Below are 24,856 nucleotides of genomic sequence, written 5' to 3'. Positions count from 1 at the left end.
CTACACTTCCTCCCTTAATTTTGATCTTGCACTCGGCAACCAACCAAAATGAATCGGGAATTCTCATTCACACTATCGCAATCCATGATGGTGTGTTTCGTTCTCTGTCTTTTTTGCCTGCCCATGTGTGGACTTAAGGTGTCTTGAGACGAGACCATCACTCCATCGTGCTGCGGCCGTGTCAAGTGTAACGTACTTAGTCATGATGGAAGGAAATTCACAACAACGCAAATGTCATATCTTCCATGATAGTTATGGCAAAATTTCTACAGTTCGGTGTCTGACTAAACGAAAAAACAACTGTGTTTACTGGATACGATACATTTAAATGATTTGAAAACGTTTACTTTAACTCCAAGCATACATCATTTCGTGTACGTTCGTCATATGGATGTTGGATAATGTATGGCGCGTGCTTCGAAGTTGATTTTACAGTTGGTCGTTTATGTGGGTAGACCGGTGAACGGCCTTTGAGTAATGGTAAAGTGACCTCGAAAAAGCTGCACTAATGGTAAGGAGTAGAATTGTTGAGCGCGTTAACGTCGAGAATTGCCTCTAAATTTTCATCAGGCTTGTTGGGTTAAGGTCTGGTAAACCCTGGGCATGGATGCAGTATGCTTGACCCGATTTTATTAACCTATGCCATAGGTGGCGTTAACTAAACAAAGGGTGAGAAGCGCAATCTGTAAGTAAAAAACATGTCGGTTTGGAGTATTTGATCACAGATATCTTCAAGACATTAGGCTCATACAATGGAACAGCCAAATAAAGATTTCTGAGACTGGCCTCGACGTTCTGAGAAAACATAGCGAGTCGATTGGTTTTGTGAGGAATTTCCGTCAACTAAGATGGTTAGAATATGTGTTACGTTTGACCAACCACCTCCTACCGCAAAGCCTGGTTTGTCCAAAGTGTAAATAGATCTGCAGAATACTAGGAGCTGCCAAACCAAGACATGGCGTCATTCCATCAAGTAATTGACCGTTCATCAGCCGTGTTGGTACATGCATACTATTTGGTTGGGGTTTGCGCAGTCACTTGTTGAAAATGTCGGATGACGTGACTTGGAATCGGTCACAACTGCGTAGGTAGACCTAATCTTTGTCTTCTTCCAGTATTATTTTCACAAATCTTGTTTCGCGAAATTAGCCACGTCCTAACCTTATTCTTATACGTCTGGTATTTTGTTTTATGTGGTACTGTTATTGTTTTTTATTCTTTTGCTATCTTTATGGTTCATTTTGTCCATTGATATTGTAGTAGGGAAACTCATAATGACGAACGTTTGGTACCCACAAATCGATTATATGGCGAGACTCTAATTTAGCGACGACCTTTGAACGAATCTTAAATGACCTTGACAATTATTAGCCAATCAGAAGACAGTTAGTATAAAGTGAGAATATATTATAAGTAATGAATTACAGTGGATATTCTTCTTTTACATGATTTAAAAACTGGTTAAGGTTTGATAAAGGTTCAGAGGCTCTGAATTCATAATGCATATTGTATAGAAACTCGTCCATCGGGTTAGTGGTTAGGGTTGTAGACTGTTAATGGACACCTCTTCTCTAAAATCCGATGTGAACCGATCGCATGTTAGCACTCTAATCCTAACCTAACCCTAAACCCTAATCTAACCCTAACCTTAATCTAACCCTAAACCCTAACCTTAACCTAACCCTAATCTAACCCCAAACCCTAACCTTAGCCCTAAACCCTAATCTAACCCTAACCTTAACCTAACCCTAAATCCTAATCTAACCCAAAACCCTAACCTTAGCCCTAAACCCTAATCTAACTCTAAGCTTAACCTAACCCTTAACCCTAATTTTAACCCCAAACCCTAACCCTATGAACGAGTTTCTATACAATATGCATTATGAATTCAGAACTTCTGAGCCTTTATCAAACCTCAACAAGTTTTTAAATCATGTAAAAGAAGAATATCCACTGTAATTCATTACTTTCTTGTAATATATTTTTACTTCATACTGTCTTCTGATTGGCTAATAATTGAAATTGCTCAAACGCTTCTGATTGGCTCGTCGCTAAGTTAGAGTCTCGCCGATTATATTTTATCAAAAATAACCGAATTCTTGTTCATAGTGGAAACTAAAAAACAGTTCTCTTTAAAGATTATCTCAGCATAAAATAATACTCATTTTTTATTTAACCGAAGGGCATATTTAGTTTTATCTGTAGTTGCAGGAATTTTTAAGGCAGCGACTACCTTTTGCAGATCCCAAGCATGACAAAGAATATGATAAAACTGATGAACTGAAGACATGTAGTGGTCAAGATTACTGGTATGTAATGAAAACCATTCGGTTGTTTTACATTTAGCTACTGTCTGGTAATAACAAATAACTCTTGAAATTATTTATGGAAATGTCATCTTTAGACTAGTAGGATAATTTGAAGTCCTACTCTTCAGTGTCATTGCTACGAGTGGTGTTGATATTTATACACATACTTTCGGCGATTGTTTTTCGATAGTAGATTTATTGTGTCGGGAAAAAGTTCAGATACATACGGGAACCTAAAAACTTTTACTGAGAATATTTGTACAGGTTTGAGTCTTCAAACTGTGGATTTTGTACACCTAAGCAAAGTCCATGAGCATAGATTGAATTGTTTGTGTTTGCCAGCTTTCGACTGACCATTTATATCACTTCTTGTTAAATTAGTAATTGATGAAGTTTGCACAAAACAGCTAGAAACGTGGTTACTGTTCCAAGTCTAACGTATTTAGAACACTAAACTATTTGTTTGGCTTCTGTGATTGATCTTTAAGACATTAAATCTTGTCAGGACTTAACCAAGTAGGTATCTATCACCGACGGTAGAGTTTTCATACATCACATTAAGCGACCTGGTTCTTTTGTGCTTACTACAGGAAGAATTTAATTCTTGTTAACTAAAAGATAATGAAAAATTGTGAGGTCCTACCTTAGATTCACAATACAGCTGTCATTACAATTAATTGGACTTGGAATTCTCGATAATTTTATTTTAGTGTTTTGCTTATTGGGTTTTCTCCAATCTCAGTAAAACAGTTCATACTTGAGAATTGTAGTGTGCTTACTACTTTAACTCATGGAGGAAGAGTGTATCACCCCTAGTTGGTTAAAATACACCATATAACGTTTCAGATGTCCATTCTAAGAGACGATTGTTTTAACAATCATCGCTCCTTATTAGCTTATCTCAGAAACAAAACTGATTCGGAGACCGTAAGTTTCACTAGGGGTTCACTGTCATATTCAGAATAGTTGCAGAAGAATGAATCCATAATTTCTTTGACTGATCGCTACTGACTGGTTTTAAAGTTAAAAATTACCGTTAATAGGTCGGTCAGTCATAACTTAGAACCTGTAAGTATGTACATCGATTCAAGTTGTTGTACCCCATAAGCACAGAGCGATTGAGTTGTCGGACCAAATCCTAGAATAGCATAGGTAGTAACAGTTTCAGTGATAATAGTAAGAGTTAGACATCAAAGATATGTCTCAAAAAGGAGAAATACAAACAAAAAAGTCATGAGTAATTTAGGACCTCAAAATCCGACGTAAGACGAAGAGTGGATGCACATGCGCCATTCCAAAGAATTTTGATCCATCTCATTCAGAATCTGACCATTGGTCACGATAATTACGCGGACCCCAACCAGGTAATCTATACCTACTAACATGGCTAAGTTCAGTTATCAGTGACTTCACTGACTGATTCTATCTTTTGGTTTGACCACTCTTAGCTGTCGTCCAGCCTACTTGTGCACCAGGAAAAACCGCCCATCAAGATAGTTGGTGGTTGAGTATACGTAACACATATCCAAACCACCTCAGTTGATGAAGACCTACTACGTCATCAATCGATTTCCAATCCTTATATCTAGTACTTTATTCCGAAGCCCGACATTGCTTGCTTCGTCGTCCTAAAATTCACGGGTAATGTTTCGTTGATACCTATGATCGAGTGACAGTAACCTACGAATATCCGCTATTCTTAATGATCATGTTTCACATCCAGCAAGTAGGACGGAGTGAACTGCTACTCAGTAAGGTTGCCCTTTGGATGTAAGACGGATATTTCGACTATGTCATGATTGACGCAAGTTAGCAAAAGCCAATCGAAACTTCAGAATCCATGTCAAGATTTCGTCATACACCTAAATGCCCTGGTATGGCCGAGAGTGGGGAGAGTCCGCTCTCCCTCTCGAAATGCTCTCACATGGCCATGCGTATATAGCCTCTTCCAGGGAAGTCCTACTCACTGCCTTCTCGTGGCGGGGGTGTTGTTTACGAAATTGAGAGGGCAAAAAGCAAATGTCCGGCGCTTTAACCGGGTTGGTGGACACGAAAAGTTCACTTAGGGTAGTTGGAAAACCCTAATTTCAAACCAATGGTGCACATGGGCTCCAGTATCCTGAGTGAACAAATGGCGTATAAACCAATCGTTGGTCACCGGCTATCATGGGATCGCATCTCCTTACGATGGTCCACTGTTTTGTGGATCAGACCTGTAGGTTGAAGGCTCCGAGTGTAGCCCCCCAAGGAAACCACGTGCTTCGGCTTGGGCACTCGGGCAGTATCACAGCCCTCACACAAATCAAATGAGATTTGTGTGGCGCATATGTATTTGGTGCCTCATTGTACCAATATCTATGTGTTCAAATAAATAATAATAAAGTCTCTCTAATCGCATTAAAGTACAGATTATTCTCACTATTTACGTGGTGTGATTTCGCCGTATGTGTTTCAGTCAGTTAGAAAGAAATCACTTGTTGAACGAATAGTTCGAGATTGATTCCGAAAATTTTGTTGTGGAGGTATTGATGCTGATATGGGACATAAACGTCTGTTGGCATGAGAAAATAGTTATATTTTTTATGTAAGTGGAATAATGTAAATCAACTAAAGAGTCGGGGGGAATCATTGTTGTTTACTTTACAGCTGCCCAGTATTTCAGCGCATTTGAAGAATCTGGAATTTTGAATAAGTAAATTCTAAGTGAACACGCGTCAAATTGAAGAACTGTATGAATATACTTGATATATAAGCATTCTAAGTTTACGTCTATATTGCCACTATCATTTTCACAATCGAACTAAGTCTCATGTTGGTAAATACCTTTATTCCACAAATATGTAGAATAATGTTATAAAGAGGAATTACATTGCATACTTATTACTTCGGTAATAATAACCAGCTGTTTGATGCAATTATAACTAAACTGTCACTATTAATTTTTGCTTACCACCCTCCAAGGAATTCTTACCAACTATTGTTTTGTAATTTATAGCAAGAAAATATCTAGTCGCTAAACTTTCGAAGTGGAGATATAAATTGTTATAACCCAATGCACTTTATACGTATAGCATTCAATAAAGCAATGAGTTTCAGCGAACCCTTAATCTTTTGTTTCCTGTAAAATTGCTGGTTTATAAACAGATGAACATCTAAATAACTGGTTGGTTTACTAGCTTGCTTCTCCATTTCACGATGGTATGTAGATCTGAATAAGCCATATAAAGTGTCTTATTTCTTGCCTTATCTTTCACTTTGGTTTAATGAACATCAATGATTCTTCAACATTGAAGCTGTCTCATTTTCCGACAAAAATTTCTGCATATCGTGGTTTTTCTATCTGTGACTCCATCTATACAACATTATTGAGAGTTCGTAGGATTGCTTAGGAAATTAAGTTCTTTTGTTTCGCTTCAAGTTGCTTTTGAGTTTAGTTATTACATTAAGTTGTTTCCGTTCTTGTAGGAGCGTAGCAATGTCTGAGCGTTATTTTGACTTACAGTACCATCGTGTTTTACTACTACGTTACGGGTTGCGGCACTTACTTGCAAACTAAAGGTTAGCATTATATTATTTAATATAATCTCGTAAGTATAAAATCGTTTAATAATTTTACACATTCTAACTTTATCCTTTGTTTTACCTCCATAAAGAGTCATATCCAGAAATTTAATTATTGGCCACGTTATGTAGCTCGCTTGATCAGGTTCCGTCCTGTTTATCGAAAAGAACTTCTAGGTTGGCGTTTTGAAACGGATCATATGTTTCAACGGCCCAATCCTCTACCAAATGAAGTATGTATTCATTTATTGTTGATGAAAATTTATTGGGTTAATTTTTGGGAATTAACATTGTTCACTTCCATCATACTGTCTGGCTCCATGTGCTGGCGTTATTTTATTGTTGAGTTTTTGTGGTAGCGTTGCCGAACTCAATGTTTCAACATTACAGTAAACTGTATCGTGTAGTTGAGTTCAACTAGTAGAAAGCCTATGGTTTACATTCAGTGCTACTTAATACTCGTTATCTGGAAACTTAATTGAAATTTTACCTTATCGTTTATAACACGAAGTTATGTTGTACAATAGTGCGCTGTTATTGCAAAGTAGGAATGTGATTCAAATAGTAGCTTAGTCAAAAAAACACAAAGTTAGGTGTTTATACAAAACGGGAAATACAATTTGAAGTACTGTAGTTCATCTAAAACGCAAAGGTCCACCATATCAGCGTTGAAAATATTGAACTAACTTTAATATGTTTTTTCCAACTAACACTAAAGGTGGGTAACTGAGGCATTTCTATTTTGAATCCCAGTGTTTGATAAGAGGGTTGTATATAGAGAAATTAATATGTAACACCATCGAGATCGCTTCAGGTATATATTATACTGTACAGCCTCAATAATTATCGGATACCTAAAAAAGACTCGTGAACTGCAAACACGAAAAAACCAGGATGGCTTCAGACGTGGTCGTGGTTGCATCGACTACATATTCACTATTCGTCAGGTTCTAGAACACAGGCATGCTCATCGGTGTCCGACAATGGTGGTCTTTCTTGACTTAAAAGCAGCATTTGACTCGGTAGACCGCGAGATACTGTAGCAGTGTATGTCGTTGGAAGACGTACCCCAGAAGTACATAAACCTTGTGAAGGCTCTTTACTCGAACACTACTATTCGAGTCAGAGCTTATGGCGAACTGTCATCTACTTTTGCAACCTCAAGTGGTGTCCGTCAAGGCTATCTACTTTCTTCAATTTTGTTTAACTTCATCATAGACCTACTGATGGAAATAACGCTTTCATCGACTGAATTTTCGGGTATTGATCTCCTACCAGGAGGTCCACTTATCGACTTAGAATACGCAGATGACATAGTCCTGTTTGGTGAAGACGCTGACAAAATGTAGAGTCTTTTGGTAGCACTAAGCAACAATGCCAGGATGTTTGGAATGCGCTTCTCTCCCTCTAAATGCAAGTTGTTGCTTCAGGACTGGTCTGCGTCAACACCTGAACTAAGGATAGGGAGTGAAGTTATTTATTTATTTATTCCGTCACAAAACCAACTCAGGTAGTAGATAGTTCATTGACGTCACTTACTATAAGGCTTCTAAATTTATTTGTTTAGACACATTTAAACGCATTTCGAGGAGAGCGGACTCTCCTCACCCTCGGCCGTACCAGGACGTAGGGAATGAAGGACTCGAACGCGTTGACACCGATTACCACATCGTGCAATGCTAACGGGTGTTAGAGATGGTTGGAAGAAAATTGGGGGCGGCCAAACCAAAACGTGGCATCAGTGCTTGAAGACACTAACCTCTCGTCTGAGCCATGTTAGTAGATGCAGACTACTTGGTTGGGGTCCGCTTGACTTTCGTAACCAATGGTTGGAGACTCTTGGTGACATGGCTCAGAATCTATCACAGTGGCGTAGGCGTATACACTCTTTGTCTTCCCATAAACTAGGAGATTAAAGTCGCCCCATATCTTTTTTTCTATGAGCTAATTTTTTCTTCCTGTACTGTATCCTTATATGCAATCTTTCATATATTACGACCACTGGATTAACTACTATAAATCCGGTGTTCATCTTGTGCTAATGAGGTATGGCAACTTGGACTGATGCATATATGTGCCTGGTCCTAGCTGACTGACTGTCAGTAGAGGTATGGTAGATGAGATTGATCCAAGTATGGCAAAAAGCTGAGCTGGTTATAGAAATATGAACCACCTTTAGCTCTATCTTGATGTTAGTTTTGGTTGAACGATGCGTTGGTAACAGAAGTTGTGTTCCTTTTCTATTTTTCTTGAGCTAAGGATGTTCCATAACTTTATGTGTCTGATCATCGTTGTCTTCAGTGGATTGCTGACATCCACTGGTAGCACCATATTAGTAATGGTGAGGTCCATTGGTGTGTAGTTGAGCACAGCAACGATAATTCAGTTAGGGTCATCATCTTGAAACACTGACTCTGTTGGCTAGGACATCTTTCAACAATGTTATCCCAACAGCTTTCACATCGCTCATTATTTGGTGATCTCGAGTTGGAAACGCTGAGAAGTGAGCTTGTGGTATATGGCTATGTTGACGGGGACAACTGTATTTGATTGGTATCTGTCAGTCTGCCATGACTTCTGGCTGGGGCCTTAGATATTGTGCAACAACCTGGTTTGAGACATCATCATACATGGTTCAAGATAGGAGCTCAGGATAATCCTGTTGAAATCATTCATTACATTTTTTAAAAAGTTAGGTAAATGTTCTTAACTGAAAGATATGTTTCTTGGGTATATTCTTACGTTAACTGTAAGAACCGACCTTGTCCATTTATTTATATATTGTATAACCGTACCTTCTATTTCTCTATGATGTTATCATTTTATTTGTGTGATGCATTTTTTCAAATGCTCTGTTGCACCAGTATTTACACTTATAATGCAGAAAGCGTTTGGTTACTATTCATGAAATATTTCCCATTTCAGTTCCTATGTACCACCGTCGTGTGCTTAGCTAGTTTCATATCACTTACGGTCTCAACTAATAGATCATTGATGTGTTGATCCTAGTAGTGAAATGTGCCAACTAAGGAGTCGTGGTCTATTTTTAACTTTTTTATTTGGAGTGAATACTTTTTACAGACTAGATAATTTTCTTATGACTCTTCACTCTAAAGGTGTATTTGAATTACTTTTAGAAAAAAGAAGAAAAATATCTACCGATTTGGCATTTTTCTGAGAAACCCCCTTGGAACGTTGCTAACCGCATATCCGAATTCCCATATCCAAATGTAACTTGGTGCGTTATTCATCCGAATGGTCGCAAAGAAGCACGAAAGTTGCAACCTATGCTACCTGAAGACCAATTGATTTTTAAAGGTGATCGTGTCCAAATACTGTGTGGCCCGGATAAAGGAAGAGTAAGTTTCTTTCTCGCTGTTAACTTCATTCAAACAAAATAAAATGTTGTTTGGATTGCTACTTATGATTTAAAGAAACAGGCACGTGTAAAATCTGTTAATCGTAAACCATAACCGTCTTCTGATAACAGGATTCTTGTTAACTGGGTTTTAGAAATTTACTAAGACTCAAAACTAATATTGTTAACATCCAATATATTTCCCTAATTTACTCCTGGAATATTTTTTACGTTATGCTCAAGAATGAAAACAACCTAATTATTCATAGCTTTCTTCAAATTTTGGTTGGAATGCATCTAAAGGCAAAATAATTGATAATTATGATATAGAGTCATGTTTATTTTCTTGAACTCTCACTCGTATTAGTCCCATTGAAATCCATTTTTTATCCAAGATATTTTGACGTTAATAAAATATTTCACATGTAAGGCACATTTTTGCCACCAGTCCTTTAGCTCTTTTGGTAAACCTATGATATTGCTTTTAAATCTTCTTTAAATTTATATATGTGAAGTATACTTGTTGATTGACCTATACACGTTGATTGTTGAACGCTTTTAACATTGTCAATAGTCTCTGAATTACTTGTAAATTGAAGTTGTTTTAATTTCAAAAGTCTTTGTTGTACAAATCCGAACTGTTCTAAAATTATCAATTTTCAGGTAATCATTAAGTAATTGTGTTGGTTGCAGTAGCTTTCTTCCATTTGTACAGTAATCGACTTTTTAAAATGTATATGCTCAAAGGTTATCCATCTTGTTTTTACCTAATTTTGATTGTAGAGAAATATCATCCTCACTCACTGCTATGTACCACAGTTCACTGTTATTTCGACAGTGATTATTTTTGGTACTGTTGTAGTGAAGGAGAACACAGGTGAGGACAACCAAATTGTATTAAGCACAAAATTACAGTTACTTGGTAAAATAGAAAAACTATATAGTAAATCGTTAATTTGCAAAATATCATTCCATCATATCAAACCGGACTGTTGCTGTTGCAAACATCAATCCATTGTCTCACATTTCATTGTTCATCCGATTTCATACAAATTCCATTGTGTTCTCGCTCTTCGTTTCTTGATCTTCCCCATCTTCTGCCGCCAGACATTACATTCTTTTAACTCACGTTATCTACTACTTATATCAATATAAGTAGCACGCACCACACTGTTGATATTTTCTCGGTATGCTTACAATGCGCTAGTTATGTTATTTTAAGGATAAAATTAGAATTTTTCTCCTGATAAAATGGAATCAGATTGGTGGAGACACTACGTACTGAAGTTCACTACATCTATCACATCGAAATTATTTGAATGCCAGTATTGTGGTTTGACTTATTTGTTAATTAACAGTTATAGATTGGCTTATGTGTGAAAGAGTACCTGATTAGTGAGAAACATAGTATATTTTAAAACGCTGTTTCTGAAACTAACTTAAATTTCTTTACATGCTGTTCACATTGAATGTACCGTTACTGAAAGTTGTCTAGCTCAGAAAACTAACAGGATTTGACTGATATTCTATCCTTGAAAACCTCAGTTGTGTCCTTTGTGTTAGCATTAATGAAACTCACTGATTTAGTACTATATTGGACATCATCTTCATGAATTCGTTCCTTATTTTCGGTTACTATAAGTTCTCTCTCTATTGATTCTTTGATCTTATAATCCTCTTGTAAACATATGTTAACAATTTTATCCAGACTACCTGAAAATTTATCGCACTCATTATTGGTTCTCTTGATTGGATTTAACTTTGAGAAGTTGCGATTTCTGTTTTATAATCAAATCACATCCACTTCTCTTGACGTTCTGGATTTACATTAATTAACTTTCGTTTGATCACATTTTAAAACATTCAGTGATTTTTTATACTGAAATTTATCGGTATTAGAAATTCGTAATAAAGTGATGGTAATTCTGCAATATTTAAGCTCTGCTTTGAGCTATATAATTTTGTTTTAATGAATTGTGGTGTTTTCATCATTATTATACTATAATGATGGGGCAGAATAAGTATAACTTACTGGAATCTAGTCAGTATTATCTTTGTTTATTAAAGCTGTTTTTAAACAGAAATATATTTTAAAAACTCGTTAGAGAAGAAGGAATTCAGTAATGGTACAGTAGATTAGTATTGTAATGATTTGTTGAGTTTTAATTTCGTGGATTCCAGTCAGTAGTATAGCGCTCATTTCTATCCCACTCTCGATCAGTTTGTGTTCCCAAATAAACAGTTATTATTTCGTTGTTCTTGTATCTTTATTTTAACAAATTGAAATCCTATTTAATTGTTGTTTTACGTCATCTTATGTTCACATCATCTCCATTCTTTTTTTCAGGTTGGTATTGTTTCTTCAGTCTTAAAAATCAGACGCTTGGTCTATGTGGATGGACTTAATTATCGTTTAACAGCTCTTAAAAAATATGATTCTTTAAAAAGAAGCGAGGACCCGTTAGATATTGATACCCAGGTGACTCTCGTTCTGTTGATTTATTTATCCTTTAATTTATTTATTTGAACACATAAAAATTAATACAATGGGGCACCGAATAAATATGCACCACACAATAACAATGAGGTTGTGAAGAGATAGAGAAAGTAAAGTGCGTATAATGAGAAAAGAACAACTACGAACAGAAATTAGTGTATGAGAGTGAAATAATAATAATAATGGGAAAAACAGTTCAGTTAGCATAAATATAATCAGAAAGGATTCTTTCAGTTAAAGAAGTTACATCCATTTTTATGAAGAAAGTAGAAGTTATAGAAGGGTCTTCACTGCCTTCTACTCTGAGCCATGTCTGATCACGTCTCTAGCCACTGTATTGTACCATCTCTAGGACCCCAACAAGGAAGTCCTGACGTACCAACAGAAGCCAGCCACTGACCAACTCTCCGCTTTTTCCAACCAGTCCCAGAGTCAGCAAATAATGCACGTCGTGGAATTCTCTGACCGACGTTCGTAGAACATGTCCAAGCCACCGAAGTCGATTTTTCAAGATAGTGACACCAATTGAATTATCGTCGCTGGGCCGGAACACGCGATGTCAAACCTCTGCATTACTAACATGGTGTTGCCACTGGATGCCTCTACTTATTCTATCTACTCACTACTCAGGGTGAGTGCAGGATCAGTGCCCTGCCGGTCTTGTAAAAGCTCTTTGCACTTCGAAGGTACGAAGCACATACCATACCTACGGACATTGATTGCCAACTGATTAAGTGCTGATTGCATGGTTTGAGTATCATCGCACAGTAAAATAATATCATTCGCATACTCAAGGTCAAAGTTTTCCTGTATGCAACAGATTCGCACCACCACTGCCAACTTCCATCAGGGCAAAGTTGAAGAGGAATAGTAAGATTGGGCAACGCTGCCTAACCCCACTGTATGAATGGGACTATGGAGAGAGGTGGTTGTGTGGCTTCACTTTACCTGAGATCTTTGTGTGTAGAGCTTTCAGGATATTAATCAATTTCTTAGGCCCACTCTTCTTCAATAGGCAATCCCAGGGAACAGTCCTGTCCAACGAATCGAAGGCAGCCATGATGTCAAGAAACATTAGGGTTGTTGGTCTGTGATAAGTATGACGGTGTTCTACCATTCGGCGGTGGGTGAAGATGTGGTCAATACATCTTTGACCAGAACGAAAACCAGCCTGCTGCTTGCGAGTCAACCCCTCCCGGGTATCGAGCAATCTATCAGGTATGACTAAATCAAATAGTTTGAACGCAGCTAAAAGTAGAATTATCCCTCGACAGTGACAACTTTAGATTCATTCCAGGGTGTTGGGACACTCAAACTACTAGGCCTTTGTAACCAAATCAGTCAGTTCCTTGACCGAAAGGTCAGCACAATCTTTAAAAATGGCCAGAGGTAAGTCATCTGGACCTGGTGATTTGTGGCACTTCAGGAGTTGGAGTTCCTTGCGGACTTCCATCTCGTGAGGTCGATTAGTGATCACAGACCATGAAGGGTAGGACAGCCTGATCTACGTTGTCGGGACCAGTGGAATTGCTCCTCGAAAAGCTCTGCCCATCGTCCAAGACGGTGGATCTTATTGATTGCCATTCCATCATCTTCGTAGATGGTTTCACTCACACCAGACACCTTGGTGCCAGTGACTCAGATGAGTTGAAAAAGCTTCCGGCATATATCGGAAACAGTTGCTGTTTTCATCTCATTAGCACGCTCTAAACACCAGGCTTCTCGGTCCTTATGCAAGCTTTCCACACTTTCACTACGTTTGTCGTCGAATTCGCGGTCATTTGGAGTAGACCGACGTGTTTCGTCCATTTGTAACGAGCCTATTGAAATCCAGCGCTTATAGGTGGGACGTTTCGTGAAGCCGTAAGTGACTCTACTCACCATTTTTATAACATCATGCAATTGCAGCCAATATTTATCTAAACTTTTCGGCGAGCTATAGCTAGTCTAGAATCTAGCTGGGTTTGATATTTAGTTGCAACAGTTGCTGCAACCAATTGGCTGACATCAATCAATTTAGGACGATGAATTTGTTGGCCGCTGAAAAGTAAAATAAGATTAGCACAAACAAGGACATGATTAGAGTCCAGAAAGGTACTCCAAAGGGAGCGATAGTCTTGTACACAACCACGCCAGCTGTAGCTCATGGCGATGTAATCGATCTAAGTCCAAGTTTGAGGTGCATAAAGAGGACGCCAAGGAGCACATCGTCCCTCATTGTGCCGGTAGTTAGTGCTAACCAGGAACAGGCTGCAGTCTGCGCAAAGTTGCAGTAGACTGTCACCATTACCTGACCTGCGACTTTTAAGTGCCTAATGCCCACTCAAACAATTTTCCTCTGTGGTTAGACGTCCGACCTGAACATTGAAGTCTTCAGCTAGTAACACAATATCTGTCGGATTCACTTTCTGTAGAAAAACAGTTAAGTGGTAGTAAAACTCACTTGATAACAACCGGGTCGCAACCTGTCGGAGTGTAAGTGGAGATCACTAAAAAACATCGTTTTTCACTTTAATGGGGCTTTTTAATCTAACAGCACATAATGGATTTAATGGGGATCCAGCCGGTCAGTGCTACCTCAGCCCTAGCGCTTAGTGCGACACCAACGCCAGAAAAACCAGCCGAAGATGCCAGTGGGTCCCCGAATGTGCGCACGTGAAACAAGCTTTTCGAAGCGACTAATGGAAATTTGTATTACTCCACTAAAGTCTTCAATATGGGTTTCAGACAGACAACAGACGTCGATGTTGCAACTCTCTAAGGTCATAGACAACCGTATCTGTTGTCCGATATGTGAACGTTGAAGGAGTCCAGTTTGAATGACATGTGGTTTCAGAAAGACTGTTTCAATATTCATAGTCGTTGGTAGCATTCAACTTTCGACCAGTCAATGACTTGATTTCATTCAGACAGAGCATGTTTCCCACCATAGGCGAGCTTCTGCAGAAGCTGAAAACAGAAGAATACACAAAATGAGGATTAAAGGGAGCACATAAGTGACACAGTATAAAAGGAACAAAAACAAGTGTTTTCATATGATTGTGAATATTACTTGCCCGAATGAGCACTGAAGCAAGAGTTATTTTTCCAGTAGTAGTTATCATTGATTTTTGTGAGGGCTGGGATACTGCCCGAATGCAAAGATCGAAGTAGGTGGTTTAGAATCAGCGTTTTCCAACTACCCTAGGTGGATCCTCCATATCCACTAACCCGTTTAAATCGCCGGACATTCGCTTTTCGTCCCCTCAATCTCGTAAACAACACCGCCGCCCCGATAAGGTAGTGAGTAGGACTTTCCTGACAGTGGCCGTATACGCGTAGTCATGCGAGAGCATTTTGAGAGGAAGAGCTGGTTCTCCTCACCCTCAGAAGTACCAGGGCATTTGGGGCTAATAATTTCTGTGAATGATTGTATAGTGTTGTTTCGACAGATTTTCCAACTTTTCCCATATTATCCCTGTTTTGTACATCAAAAGTCTGAAAGTTTCTTACTGTGCTGCATTATGCGTCATTTTTTCCTTGCGTTTTCTAATCATATAATGGCTGGAATTTTGTTTTTGCAATTCCCATTTTACATTTTCGGAAGTAAACTGTTAAGTGGATTATTACTCTTTCATGGTTTCATTACTTCTGTCACTTGACATATTTTCCTTTAGTTTTATTTTGTCTGAGCCATATCTTAATTCCCTTCATTTATCAAGATTTAGTGTTTAAGTAGACGTGAAGACCTTTCAGTGATTGACAGAAATTACCTTACATGTATCTGTAAATATTGCGGTAGTAACTGGTTGTAATCAAATCTTCACACTTGATTATAGTACATTTGATTGAAGTTTAAATATTCTTGAAAAAGACTAAAATTGTCTTTGAAATTTCCACCGATCAGTCAAATGCATAATCAAATTTTCTGTACACTGTTGACCTATCATAACATGTATGCATTTATGTAGGTAACGTTTAATTTTTCAGTACATTGAGGTTTGTCTTATTGAATTGAATGTTCTTTGCATTCTCCGTATAGTCTGTTTTGATTATTAACCTTTTAATAAACTTTAGGTTGCTCTTTTGGATCCATCAAATAATGAACCTTGCAAGTGCTCCTGGCGGTACACTGAAGAGGGAAATCGGGTCCGTGTTTCCCTACAAACAGGTCATGTTATCCCTCTACCAGCTGCAGCCAGACATTTAGATGACTTAACCGATCCTAAAACAGCTGTTGCCAGTTCAAAAGATACTTGTGAACCAGTTGTTTGTAATGTATCCCTCAAGTCTCTCACTTCGACATCAGATGTCAATTTCGAAAAGAGTTTGCTCAAGGATTTAAAGTTAAAGGACGATTGTCTTAAGCAAACTCCTACATATTGGTATTGATTTCCGTCAATTAAAGACCATGTTTAGTCTGTCCGTTTATCCAATTTTCGCCTTCTTTTAAAGAGCTTTCAATTGAGTTTTCTGATTTCTAATAAGTTCAGCGGAATCTTTCATTTTTATTTGGAAATCCAAAGTTGTATCTCCTTTATATTATATAAGTGAACCATAACTTGGAAAATATCAGACACTATTAAAGAGAATACGAAGTGGGCTTCATCAGTACTTGGCATAAACTGTTATTAAAACCAATCAATCACTTATGTAGACAGTATGACTTTCATGTATACAGCATCTTTATCAGAGAATAAAAGATGCTATTAACTGATACTAGATTATATGGATTGATGAATTTCATGTACCTAACAAGGTAGTACGTCGAAGTAACTAGAAGTGCTATCAATTGCTGATAATTTCTTTCACCAATCGAAAATCACGTAAATTCGAGAAATGTATTTGGATAGTGATTTGGAAGACTAGACATGATGGCTCAAAGAGAATTCGAAGCTATGAAATTTTATGGTTATCAAAATGTTGAAAACCCTGAGGATTGAGTACATCTACTGCGTAGATGTGCTATTATGTATTTGAATTTGAGTTTGTAAGTAGACACTAAATCTTTCTTAGAAAATGTGAGAAATCGTCCTTTCCCACATTCTCAGCGTGAGCAGATAATTTTATTGTCACGATGGAAGATAAGGATGTTGGGCCGTAACTTGCTAATATTTTCCAAAATGTGATGCTACCAATCAGTTGGCGATCTTAGCTGCTTATGGTTGATTATTTAGTAAACAACGACCAATAACTAACTTGGGAGAATTAAACTCGGCGGTTGCACTAGTTAACACTCAATTTATTTCTTAAGAGTGATCGTAGTAGTTCCAGTTCTGCTTTCCCCGCAAACGTACCAATAGTAAGTTTAAATTTGACATTAAAAATGAGTGGGATCAAAAGTATCATCTTCAATTGAATGCAAACCTAACTTAAATTGTGTTCATAAGTATATTTTAGTCTAATTAGGGGTTGTGGAGATTTTAAGATATTATTGGAATCATTTCCTCAATAAACGATAGTACCAAGGAGACGTCTTGAGTCTTGTGAAATACAATGACAAATGTTCGGCCACGCAGTGTGTGAGGTAGCTAATAGAAAATAAAAACCGGATAGAATCACACAATCCCGTCAATTGGTTGAAAATAGACGTCCTCGGTACTCTAGATGTTAAGCACTACCTAACAGTTGCGAGAACTTTACGTCTGACCTGTATGCGGTTGTGGATGCAGACTTCTAAGTGTTCACATCTTGGGATGTAAGAGCGACCCGGCTATTCCTGGTTTCCAATGTTTTTTTGGTTCGTAATCTGAAAGCATAGTTGTGTTTACTAATAGGCTAGTACTTAGTTTACATCACACTAGGAAAAGACTAAAGTTTTTTAACATGCTTATTTTTATGTAGCTGTTTCACCAGGAAGGACTGCGAAAAATTGATGTTATTGTTATACGCGCGATAAAAGAACTAAGGCTTTTATTGAACTTATGTGGTGCTACTAACGAGGCGGTTTGTGTTGTGGTTCGTATCTAGCCAGAAGGAAATCATGCAGAGTAGTGTGATCAAGGGAAGATAGAACGAAGAATAAAAGTGGGCCGTCAGTGAGTGCACAGTGCTAAACTTGTGCCCTATCATCACTTAACTTAATGATACCGCCAATTATAGAATAGTGACTTATCGGTCTTACCACTGACACAAATCCCTACGAGCAGTCTAGGGTCCCCCTGTCTATCTCCTTGTTGAGGCATTAGCACCAATCTCAGACTCCGCCATATGAATCATGTATTTCAAACATACTGGGTTTATATACAAACCCAACAGACTATATATATATATATATATGCACACCTGATGATGAAAGCGATCGATAACAGTCAGTGGGAAAACGAGTATGAATAAAATTAGTGATCTAAACAGAGAAAAGTTCTTGATGAGTTACAACCAACAGTTTAAATTATTTTTGCATTTCACATTCACACGTTTGTGTAACCTCAAGCTAATAACTCCATGCATCTTTTGAACTAATTTCCGATATAATATCGATCCTGGGTGAATTTTTCAGGAAAATCATCGAGCATTTTCGGTCAATTGTGTAGGGAAATTGCAGGACTAAGCATATTTCACTCACAAAACGTTTGGTCGGTGAGGTTACCTCGCACAGTTGGCAATGAACTTTATATATTTAAAGCTTATTATGACAGCTTCAGTCTTCGCTTTACATGATCATAATGATAAAATGTTGAACTCCATATGCAAGTAATGACTTTGCTTTAGTGTAATACTGGTATATCAGGCAAATGAGTCTTCCCATATAGACCGACCTATTTTATGGAATTAAGTTTCGGTTATTTATTTTGCGAAATGTGTATATGTGAAGAGTCTCGAACTTGGTGGACTGCCGCTCGTCGAGGTTTTACAGAATGAAAAAATGAAAGGTCGATTTCACAAATAGACAGTTTGGTTGTGTAGGAAGCAATGGAAAGAACATTCTGTTATATAACACACTCAGTAATCACTGTTGTATTCTTTAGCGTTAAATGAATCCCGAAAATCGATAGCCCTGTGAGTCCTGGATGTTGACCGCGTTTGTTTTGATGGACTCACCAGATCACGAGTGGATTCGCTTTCTCCGCTATTACTACGACCACTCACAAGCTTAGATCAGTCACTTCTCAATTTATTGATAGCATATCAAATATACGTTTCAACTATAGAGTTGTTACTGGTTAAGTTGCTGTAAAATATGAATAATTTTGGCATCTTTATATCTGCTGAACTTCGTCATTTGACTGCATTTGCAGTTACAGTTATCGTGCTCCTATTGGGGCTGTTGAAATTATGTTATCATTTAGTCTAATTGATTGGCATTTAAAAACTTGGCATCTGTACATTGATTAAAGGTGCTTAAAAGCTTGTGATAGGTATGTTGTTGTCTGGTATCTTACAGTGAAATGGCTGATTCCATACCTCAGTGATTCCGCCGACTTTTGCAAGATCTTCCAAAGTCATTGCAAATTGATCTTGGATGCTATGAGAATTTTCAACTTCAATTTGTGGACGCTTTCGTCCATCATCACAAAGAGTTGGAGAATATCCGCCTAGATCTTCTGAAATTAGGACGTGCAAGTCAAAATAACTGTATTCGCGATGGACTGCCTGAAATATATGATCAGTAGCTATGGACCGTCTCAGGCTACCTTTTAGAGCCGTACCGTAGTAAACTAATCATTGTTGGTGACTTTTGGTCGAATAAAACCATCCAATCTCGACCTAATGTCTACAGATGTCATAACGGAACTAAGGGAAATGTGGACATAAGTTTTAAGTATCCCGATATTCAACAACATTTTTACTGTCAAACTAATGGCTATCATTTTGGACAAACATGCTAGTTGCATTGTTACACAAGTAGTAGGACAATGGGACAGTAGGTTGTGGCAAGTATGACGTAAGCTTTTACCACTGCATTAGATGTATGATATTTCTTGTAGGTGATAACTACTTAATGAGTGACGTCACACTGCATAGCCAACCCCAGGGAGTTCACAATTTCGAGCTGAGTCCGACCAAACACTCCTGAAGGATATGATTATAATGTTCCAATTAGATTCCACGTTCATGTTTTAATTAAATGTAGTCAAAATTCACTTTTTGTGGAAGGATCCAGCAAGCAAATGATTTAATTATATTGGTAATTCCACCTTAGATTCAAGCGACCAGGCGATATTATGGTTCAACTAGCACATGCTTCGCGTTTTGAGTAGGAAATACCGTTCAACGTGTGAAGTCTCCGTCGGAAAGAAGACGAAGTGTCGCCTGTTTTTTTTGTATTTATAGTTGCAAACAGCAGATTGCATTTACGATTTCATAATAATTTCCAATGGCTTCTGCTAATTTTTTACCCCATGTGTTATATTAAGTTTTCCTGCCGTGTGCAAATGATGGGAAATGAAGTATGTTATGGAGCTAGACACCTTGTCTACAATTCGCAAGTTTTGAAGCATATTGTCGATGTACTTTAACATGACTTCTCAGTCCATTGTCTGCTTACTTTTTGAATCTTGCATGAGGAAATTTAGTCTATTGGTTCGTCGTGGATTTAAGGTTCCCATTCGCTTTGAACTCAGATTCGTACTACAGATCACACGATAGATAATTTCTGTATTTACGTCGTCAGGATAGACTGTCGTTGAAGCAACCTTAAAATTTTGGTGATCCTATATATTACTGTATGTAGTCCTTCAAGTATATCTTGTCTCCATGTTAAGCACTTAAATATCTAGCTTTTAGTGTGGTGCTTATCAATATCTGAACCTCAAGTAAAACAACAGTCAGACAACGTTATTTCAGAGATTGCCTCCCAAATAAGCAAAGCCGTGTTCAAAATATGTAGAGACGATAGTTGTGTAGCCCTGAAAATACCACATGAGACGGGGGTATACACGGAATGTGTTTTATTCAGCAGAGAATCAATAATTAAGCTATCACATTTACGAGTACAGTCAACCAGACTCAAAAATGAGGGCTAACATTTTTTAATTGCCTATTTAACACGTCTTAATATGCCACAGATATTCAGAGTTCGACAACGCCTCTACACGTAACAAGTTTATAATCAGCGTATACCAACCCAGTCAAAACATAATCAGAAGAGTTTGGTGTGAGTTGAGCGTCAACGTCAAAGACATACAAACCCATTTATTTTGGGGACTTTTTCTTAGCACACTTCAGTAGTTGAATGTTCATATATATATGTATTTGTGGGCACCCCACGTCCCTAGGACCATACCGCAGGGGCCGAGAAATTCACCACCATGTTTCAGTAGTGAGGTTCGCATTCTTATCCGTATCAGAAGAAAAATGTGTGATAGGTTTAGATTACTGGGGACTGGTGAGACAAAATCCCAGTATCGAAAAGCTCGGAGTACCTGTGCCTCGACCTTCCGTAAGCCTAGAAGGTTGTACGAAGAGAAAATTGTCAAGGAACCCATAGAATGTATTAAACGTTTGTATTCGTATATAAACCGAAAAACAAAACAGAGAGGAAATATCCCTGCACTGTGGGAAGACAGTGCTGCTTCATCTTCAATGGAGGACGACTTTGATAAGGCTCAAGTGTTCTCAAACTACCTGAGTAATGTATACACCATAGAAGCAAACTCCCCGTCAGCGCATACAAATCTCCCCACACATACACTGGATAGCTTGATCATTAAAGAACTCGATGTCTTTGGTTTGCTAAATAAGCTGGACATAGGTAAATCCACGGGGCCCGATGAATTGCATCCTAGGCTACTGAAGGAACTATCTAAATTCTTTGAGAAACCTTTAAGTATATACTTTAATCTATCCATAAAGCAGGGTCGTTTACTAAAAGATTGGAAGAACGCCATAGTAAGTCCTGTCTTAAAAACAGGTACGAAACATAAACCTGAGAATTACCGACCCGTTAGCTTAACCAGTGTGGTTGTTAAAATCTTAGAAAAGATTATTCGGAAGGAGTTGTTTCAGTACCTCGATGAAAACCGGATACTTTCGGAGAAACAGCACGGTTTCAGAATAGGTTATTCTTGTCTCACTAACTTATTAGTGGCTGGTGAAATCTGGTTCCCACTTAGGGACCAAAATTTACCTGTAGACGTGACCTACATTGATTTCAGCAAAGCTTTTGACAAAGATTTGCACAACCAGTTGCTATGTAAGTTAATAAATGTTGGGTTTAGAGCCAATCTATTGATGTGGATAAAAGACTTCCTAGTTGGGCGCCAACAAGGAGTACGGGTGAACTCAAAGTTGTCTAGAAGGGAAACTGTGCTTAGTGGAGTGCCCCAGGGTACAGTTTTGGGGCCAGTGCTATTCCTCTTGTATGTAAATGACCTTCCTCGTCTCCTATCATCATCGGTCTTGCTATATGCTGACGATGTCAAGATATGGAGAACGATACGATGTAAGGATGATAGCTTAGAACTCCAAAATGACCTGAAGAAATTATCTGAATGGTCTCAAACCTGACAGTTGCTGATAAATACTTCCAAGTGTGTTGTAATGCTTATCGGTCATCAAGGTACAGATACATACACGATGAATAACACTGAGCTACCTGTTTTCCAGACACATGATGACTTAGGAGTCATCGTTAGCCAAGACTTAAAGACTACTGCACACTGCCGTGCAAAAGCCGCCGAAGGTTTTAGAACCTTATGGTCAATGCGTGAGGCCTTAAGTCACGACGATGCTAAAGGGTTTTTGTCTTTGTATGCAGTGTTCGTACGTCCTATACTTGAGTACTTCACACAAGCGGCTGGCTCCTGATTAAAAAAGACAGTGAGCTTTCGGAGAAGGTTCAGCGAACTGCAACTAAACTGATTCCCGGAATAGTGAAGCTTCCGTATGATGCTCGACTGGCCAAGCTAAACCTATTGCTGATGTCGTGTCTAAGAATTTTCACAAGGCCAGAACAAATTACATGTCAACTGACTATCGACTTTCCCATCGAATCATCAATGGATGGAATTCATTACCTCAGGACGTGTTTGAGGCTCGATCCGTCGACTCTTTTAAAAGAAAGTTGGATCAACTGAGAGACCACCATTGCCTAGGAATAACACAGGCTACCACCCCTTTACCAACTGAAACTGAAGTAGTTTCACGTTTCATAGTATTTTTAAACTTTCTAGCAAACGTTTACTCATTCTAAATAAAACATATTTTACTGTCCGAACCTCAGAGATGGTAACTAGTCATCTGGATATTGAGGATTAGCAATATGAAAGGACGCAAATAGAAAACATGGATACCAGCGCGTGGGTCAAAAAGGTCAAGTCTGCGAAAGCGACTGTCATTATTGAGGATGGTGAGCCGTCATTAATTTACCGAAACGTTGGAGTCATACTTTTCACCAGTTATTTTGAAGCTACCCGTTTCGCATTATAGATTAGGACTGAAATCAAGTAGAATTAAATCCATTTATATGTACTACATATATCCAGTTGGTCACGCTCATGCATACTAAGCATCTTACACTGAATTTTCCATCATAAATATACAGGACTGTAGTGTCAAAAAATGGGCCACTACCTGGTTCGTCTATTCTACTCAAGCTCTTCAATTTTGTATCGCAGTAGTGGTGAATAATACCTTCATATCTCAATACTACGAAACTGAAGTTGTGCCTTTTTAAAACATTTACAGGTATCGCTTAGAGTTACACCCTAAGTATATATATATAAGCATATCCAAAATGAATTTCTCTTATGTTAGTCGCTTGGAGTGACCGGACTAAGGCAACAATCATCTGCATCGCAAATCGCCAGATAGCTATGTTTGCCAATGTAACCAGGTCGTTATTCTGGGCTATTTGAGATACCATTTCGTACTACCAGTACTTTAAGTTTTCATTTTCCTAGGCTAAAATTGTAGCCTTCAAGTAATTGAAGAGCAGCAACTGTAAGAAGATGTAATGATAATACATTACTCCGAACAAGTTTCTTTATGACTACTTTTTCAACAAATATGCGTACTTATCTAGGAAATAATATGCCAAAGCACTCACTAACTGCCACCATCCGAATCAAAGTATCTCAATAAATTGAAACCTTGCTCCTTTTTCTTGTTAAAATTTTCTAGGAAAGCGTAAGGTCCACTTCTTATTTCCTGAAGGTTTGCAAATGGTTGAAGAATATGACTTGTCTACCCATAATCTACTGAGTAAGTATGCCTTGTTCAAATCACCTTATGATCATAATGAGCAAGGAAATTTAGAAGCAAAACCGTACTTGGTGGGGACGGGCAGTGGGAATATGAAGTTGGAGAATCACTTAGGAGAGAAAACCAGTTTTCAGAACATCTAATGGAGTCATCACAAGCTGTATTTTAATATTTTCATTACCTTAGTAACAGAATTAGCCACTGTTCAGTCGTAGTGATGTTCCACATGCATTCCAATGGCGTATCCGTAACTTACCTTACCCGCTAGATGTGTACAGAGTTTCCGTTGAAGATGGAAATATCTTATTGCGGACCACCAACAAAAAGTAAGCACTACACTTAGTTTCGATTACTTTCAATTCAGATATTACAAGAAGTTCAACATTCCGGATATGACCCGAATGGGTTTACCCCTAAACGAAAAGTCAATATCATTAACCCATGCTAACAATACTCTTCTGATTTCGGTTTGTGATCTTCGTATCTAATCTGTTTTCTTCCTTCTAGTACAAAAAGCCGGAAGAAATATTAGAAAACGAAAAACTAGTCCGGCAATATGTAAGTGCATTGAAGCCAGTAGAGCAACAAGAAGACTGCAAGACATCCTGACCAAATATAATAGTTTACTTAGTCCTTACAATATTTTCCGATGTGTTATGACTCAGCTTCTTGTTTTGCCCTCGCACATCCGAAAAGACAACTGGCTGTCAGCAATTTCGGACGTGGAAAGTGTGTCAGCTCAGGTTGCCAGAATACATCAGGAGCGTAGTCAGAATTTATGAAAATGAATACCATGGTAGTAGCTGTTTCAGTTATAGCGAAAAAGATCAGCCACAAGCAATATAACTTGTGGAAAGATGAATGAGTTGAATAAAAAGTAAGGTAATTTCTAAACCAAAGATTAAATGGCCCCTTTGGGATCGATTCTGTGTTGTCATCTGTCGACTTAGAGGAATAATCAGTGAGGTCATTGACTGTAGCTAGGGGCGGCCAGACCAAAACATGGCA

At 38.1% G+C, this 24,856-nt stretch overlaps 2 protein-coding genes across 3 annotated transcripts; both read left to right on the top strand.

The window, feature by feature from the left end:
- Positions 1 to 396: 396 nt before the first annotated feature.
- Positions 397 to 19,535, top strand: MRPL24_1 (39S ribosomal protein L24, mitochondrial). 2 transcript variants are annotated; one of them, XM_051213623.1, is made up of 7 exons: positions 397 to 511; positions 571 to 685; positions 726 to 1,084; positions 5,963 to 6,103; positions 9,008 to 9,229; positions 11,576 to 11,707; positions 15,782 to 16,140. In XM_051213623.1, the coding sequence occupies exons 4-7, from the start codon at positions 6,071 to 6,073 to the stop codon at positions 16,094 to 16,096; spliced, it is 702 nt and encodes a 233-aa protein (XP_051073477.1). In that variant the 5' UTR covers positions 397 to 511; positions 571 to 685; positions 726 to 1,084; positions 5,963 to 6,070; the 3' UTR covers positions 16,097 to 16,140. The 2 variants fall into 2 exon arrangements, with proteins under 2 accessions (XP_051073477.1, XP_051073476.1); XM_051213622.1 differs by lacking the exons at positions 571 to 685; positions 726 to 1,084 and having other exon boundaries at positions 15,782 to 19,535.
- Positions 19,536 to 22,919: 3,384 nt separating this feature from the next.
- MS3_00005530 (uncharacterized protein) lies at positions 22,920 to 24,481 on the top strand. The gene is made up of 5 exons (XM_051213611.1): positions 22,920 to 22,994; positions 23,768 to 24,008; positions 24,047 to 24,174; positions 24,213 to 24,315; positions 24,356 to 24,481. The coding sequence occupies exons 2-5, from the start codon at positions 23,991 to 23,993 to the stop codon at positions 24,455 to 24,457; spliced, it is 351 nt and encodes a 116-aa protein (XP_051073475.1). The 5' UTR covers positions 22,920 to 22,994; positions 23,768 to 23,990; the 3' UTR covers positions 24,458 to 24,481.
- Positions 24,482 to 24,856: the final 375 nt, after the last annotated feature.

This window comes from Schistosoma haematobium, chromosome 1, assembly GCF_000699445.3.
Source record: "Schistosoma haematobium chromosome 1, whole genome shotgun sequence".
NCBI classification, from domain to species: Eukaryota; Metazoa; Platyhelminthes; class Trematoda; order Strigeidida; family Schistosomatidae; genus Schistosoma; species Schistosoma haematobium.
Note: the sequence above shows the minus strand (reverse complement) of the source record. Positions and strands in the feature narration are given on the sequence as shown.

Excerpts from the sequence above, each read along its gene's own strand:
- MRPL24_1 (XM_051213622.1), top strand. Across the intron at positions 6,104-9,007 it reads CCAATCCTCTACCAAATGAA|AAAAAAGAAGAAAAATATCT; the intron begins GTATGTATTCAT and ends AATTACTTTTAG. Across the intron at positions 11,708-15,781 it reads CGTTAGATATTGATACCCAG|GTTGCTCTTTTGGATCCATC; the intron begins GTGACTCTCGTT and ends AATAAACTTTAG.
- MS3_00005530 (XM_051213611.1), top strand. Across the intron at positions 24,175-24,212 it reads TTGCGGACCACCAACAAAAA|ATATTACAAGAAGTTCAACA; the intron begins GTAAGCACTACA and ends CTTTCAATTCAG. Across the intron at positions 24,316-24,355 it reads ACAATACTCTTCTGATTTCG|TACAAAAAGCCGGAAGAAAT; the intron begins GTTTGTGATCTT and ends TCTTCCTTCTAG.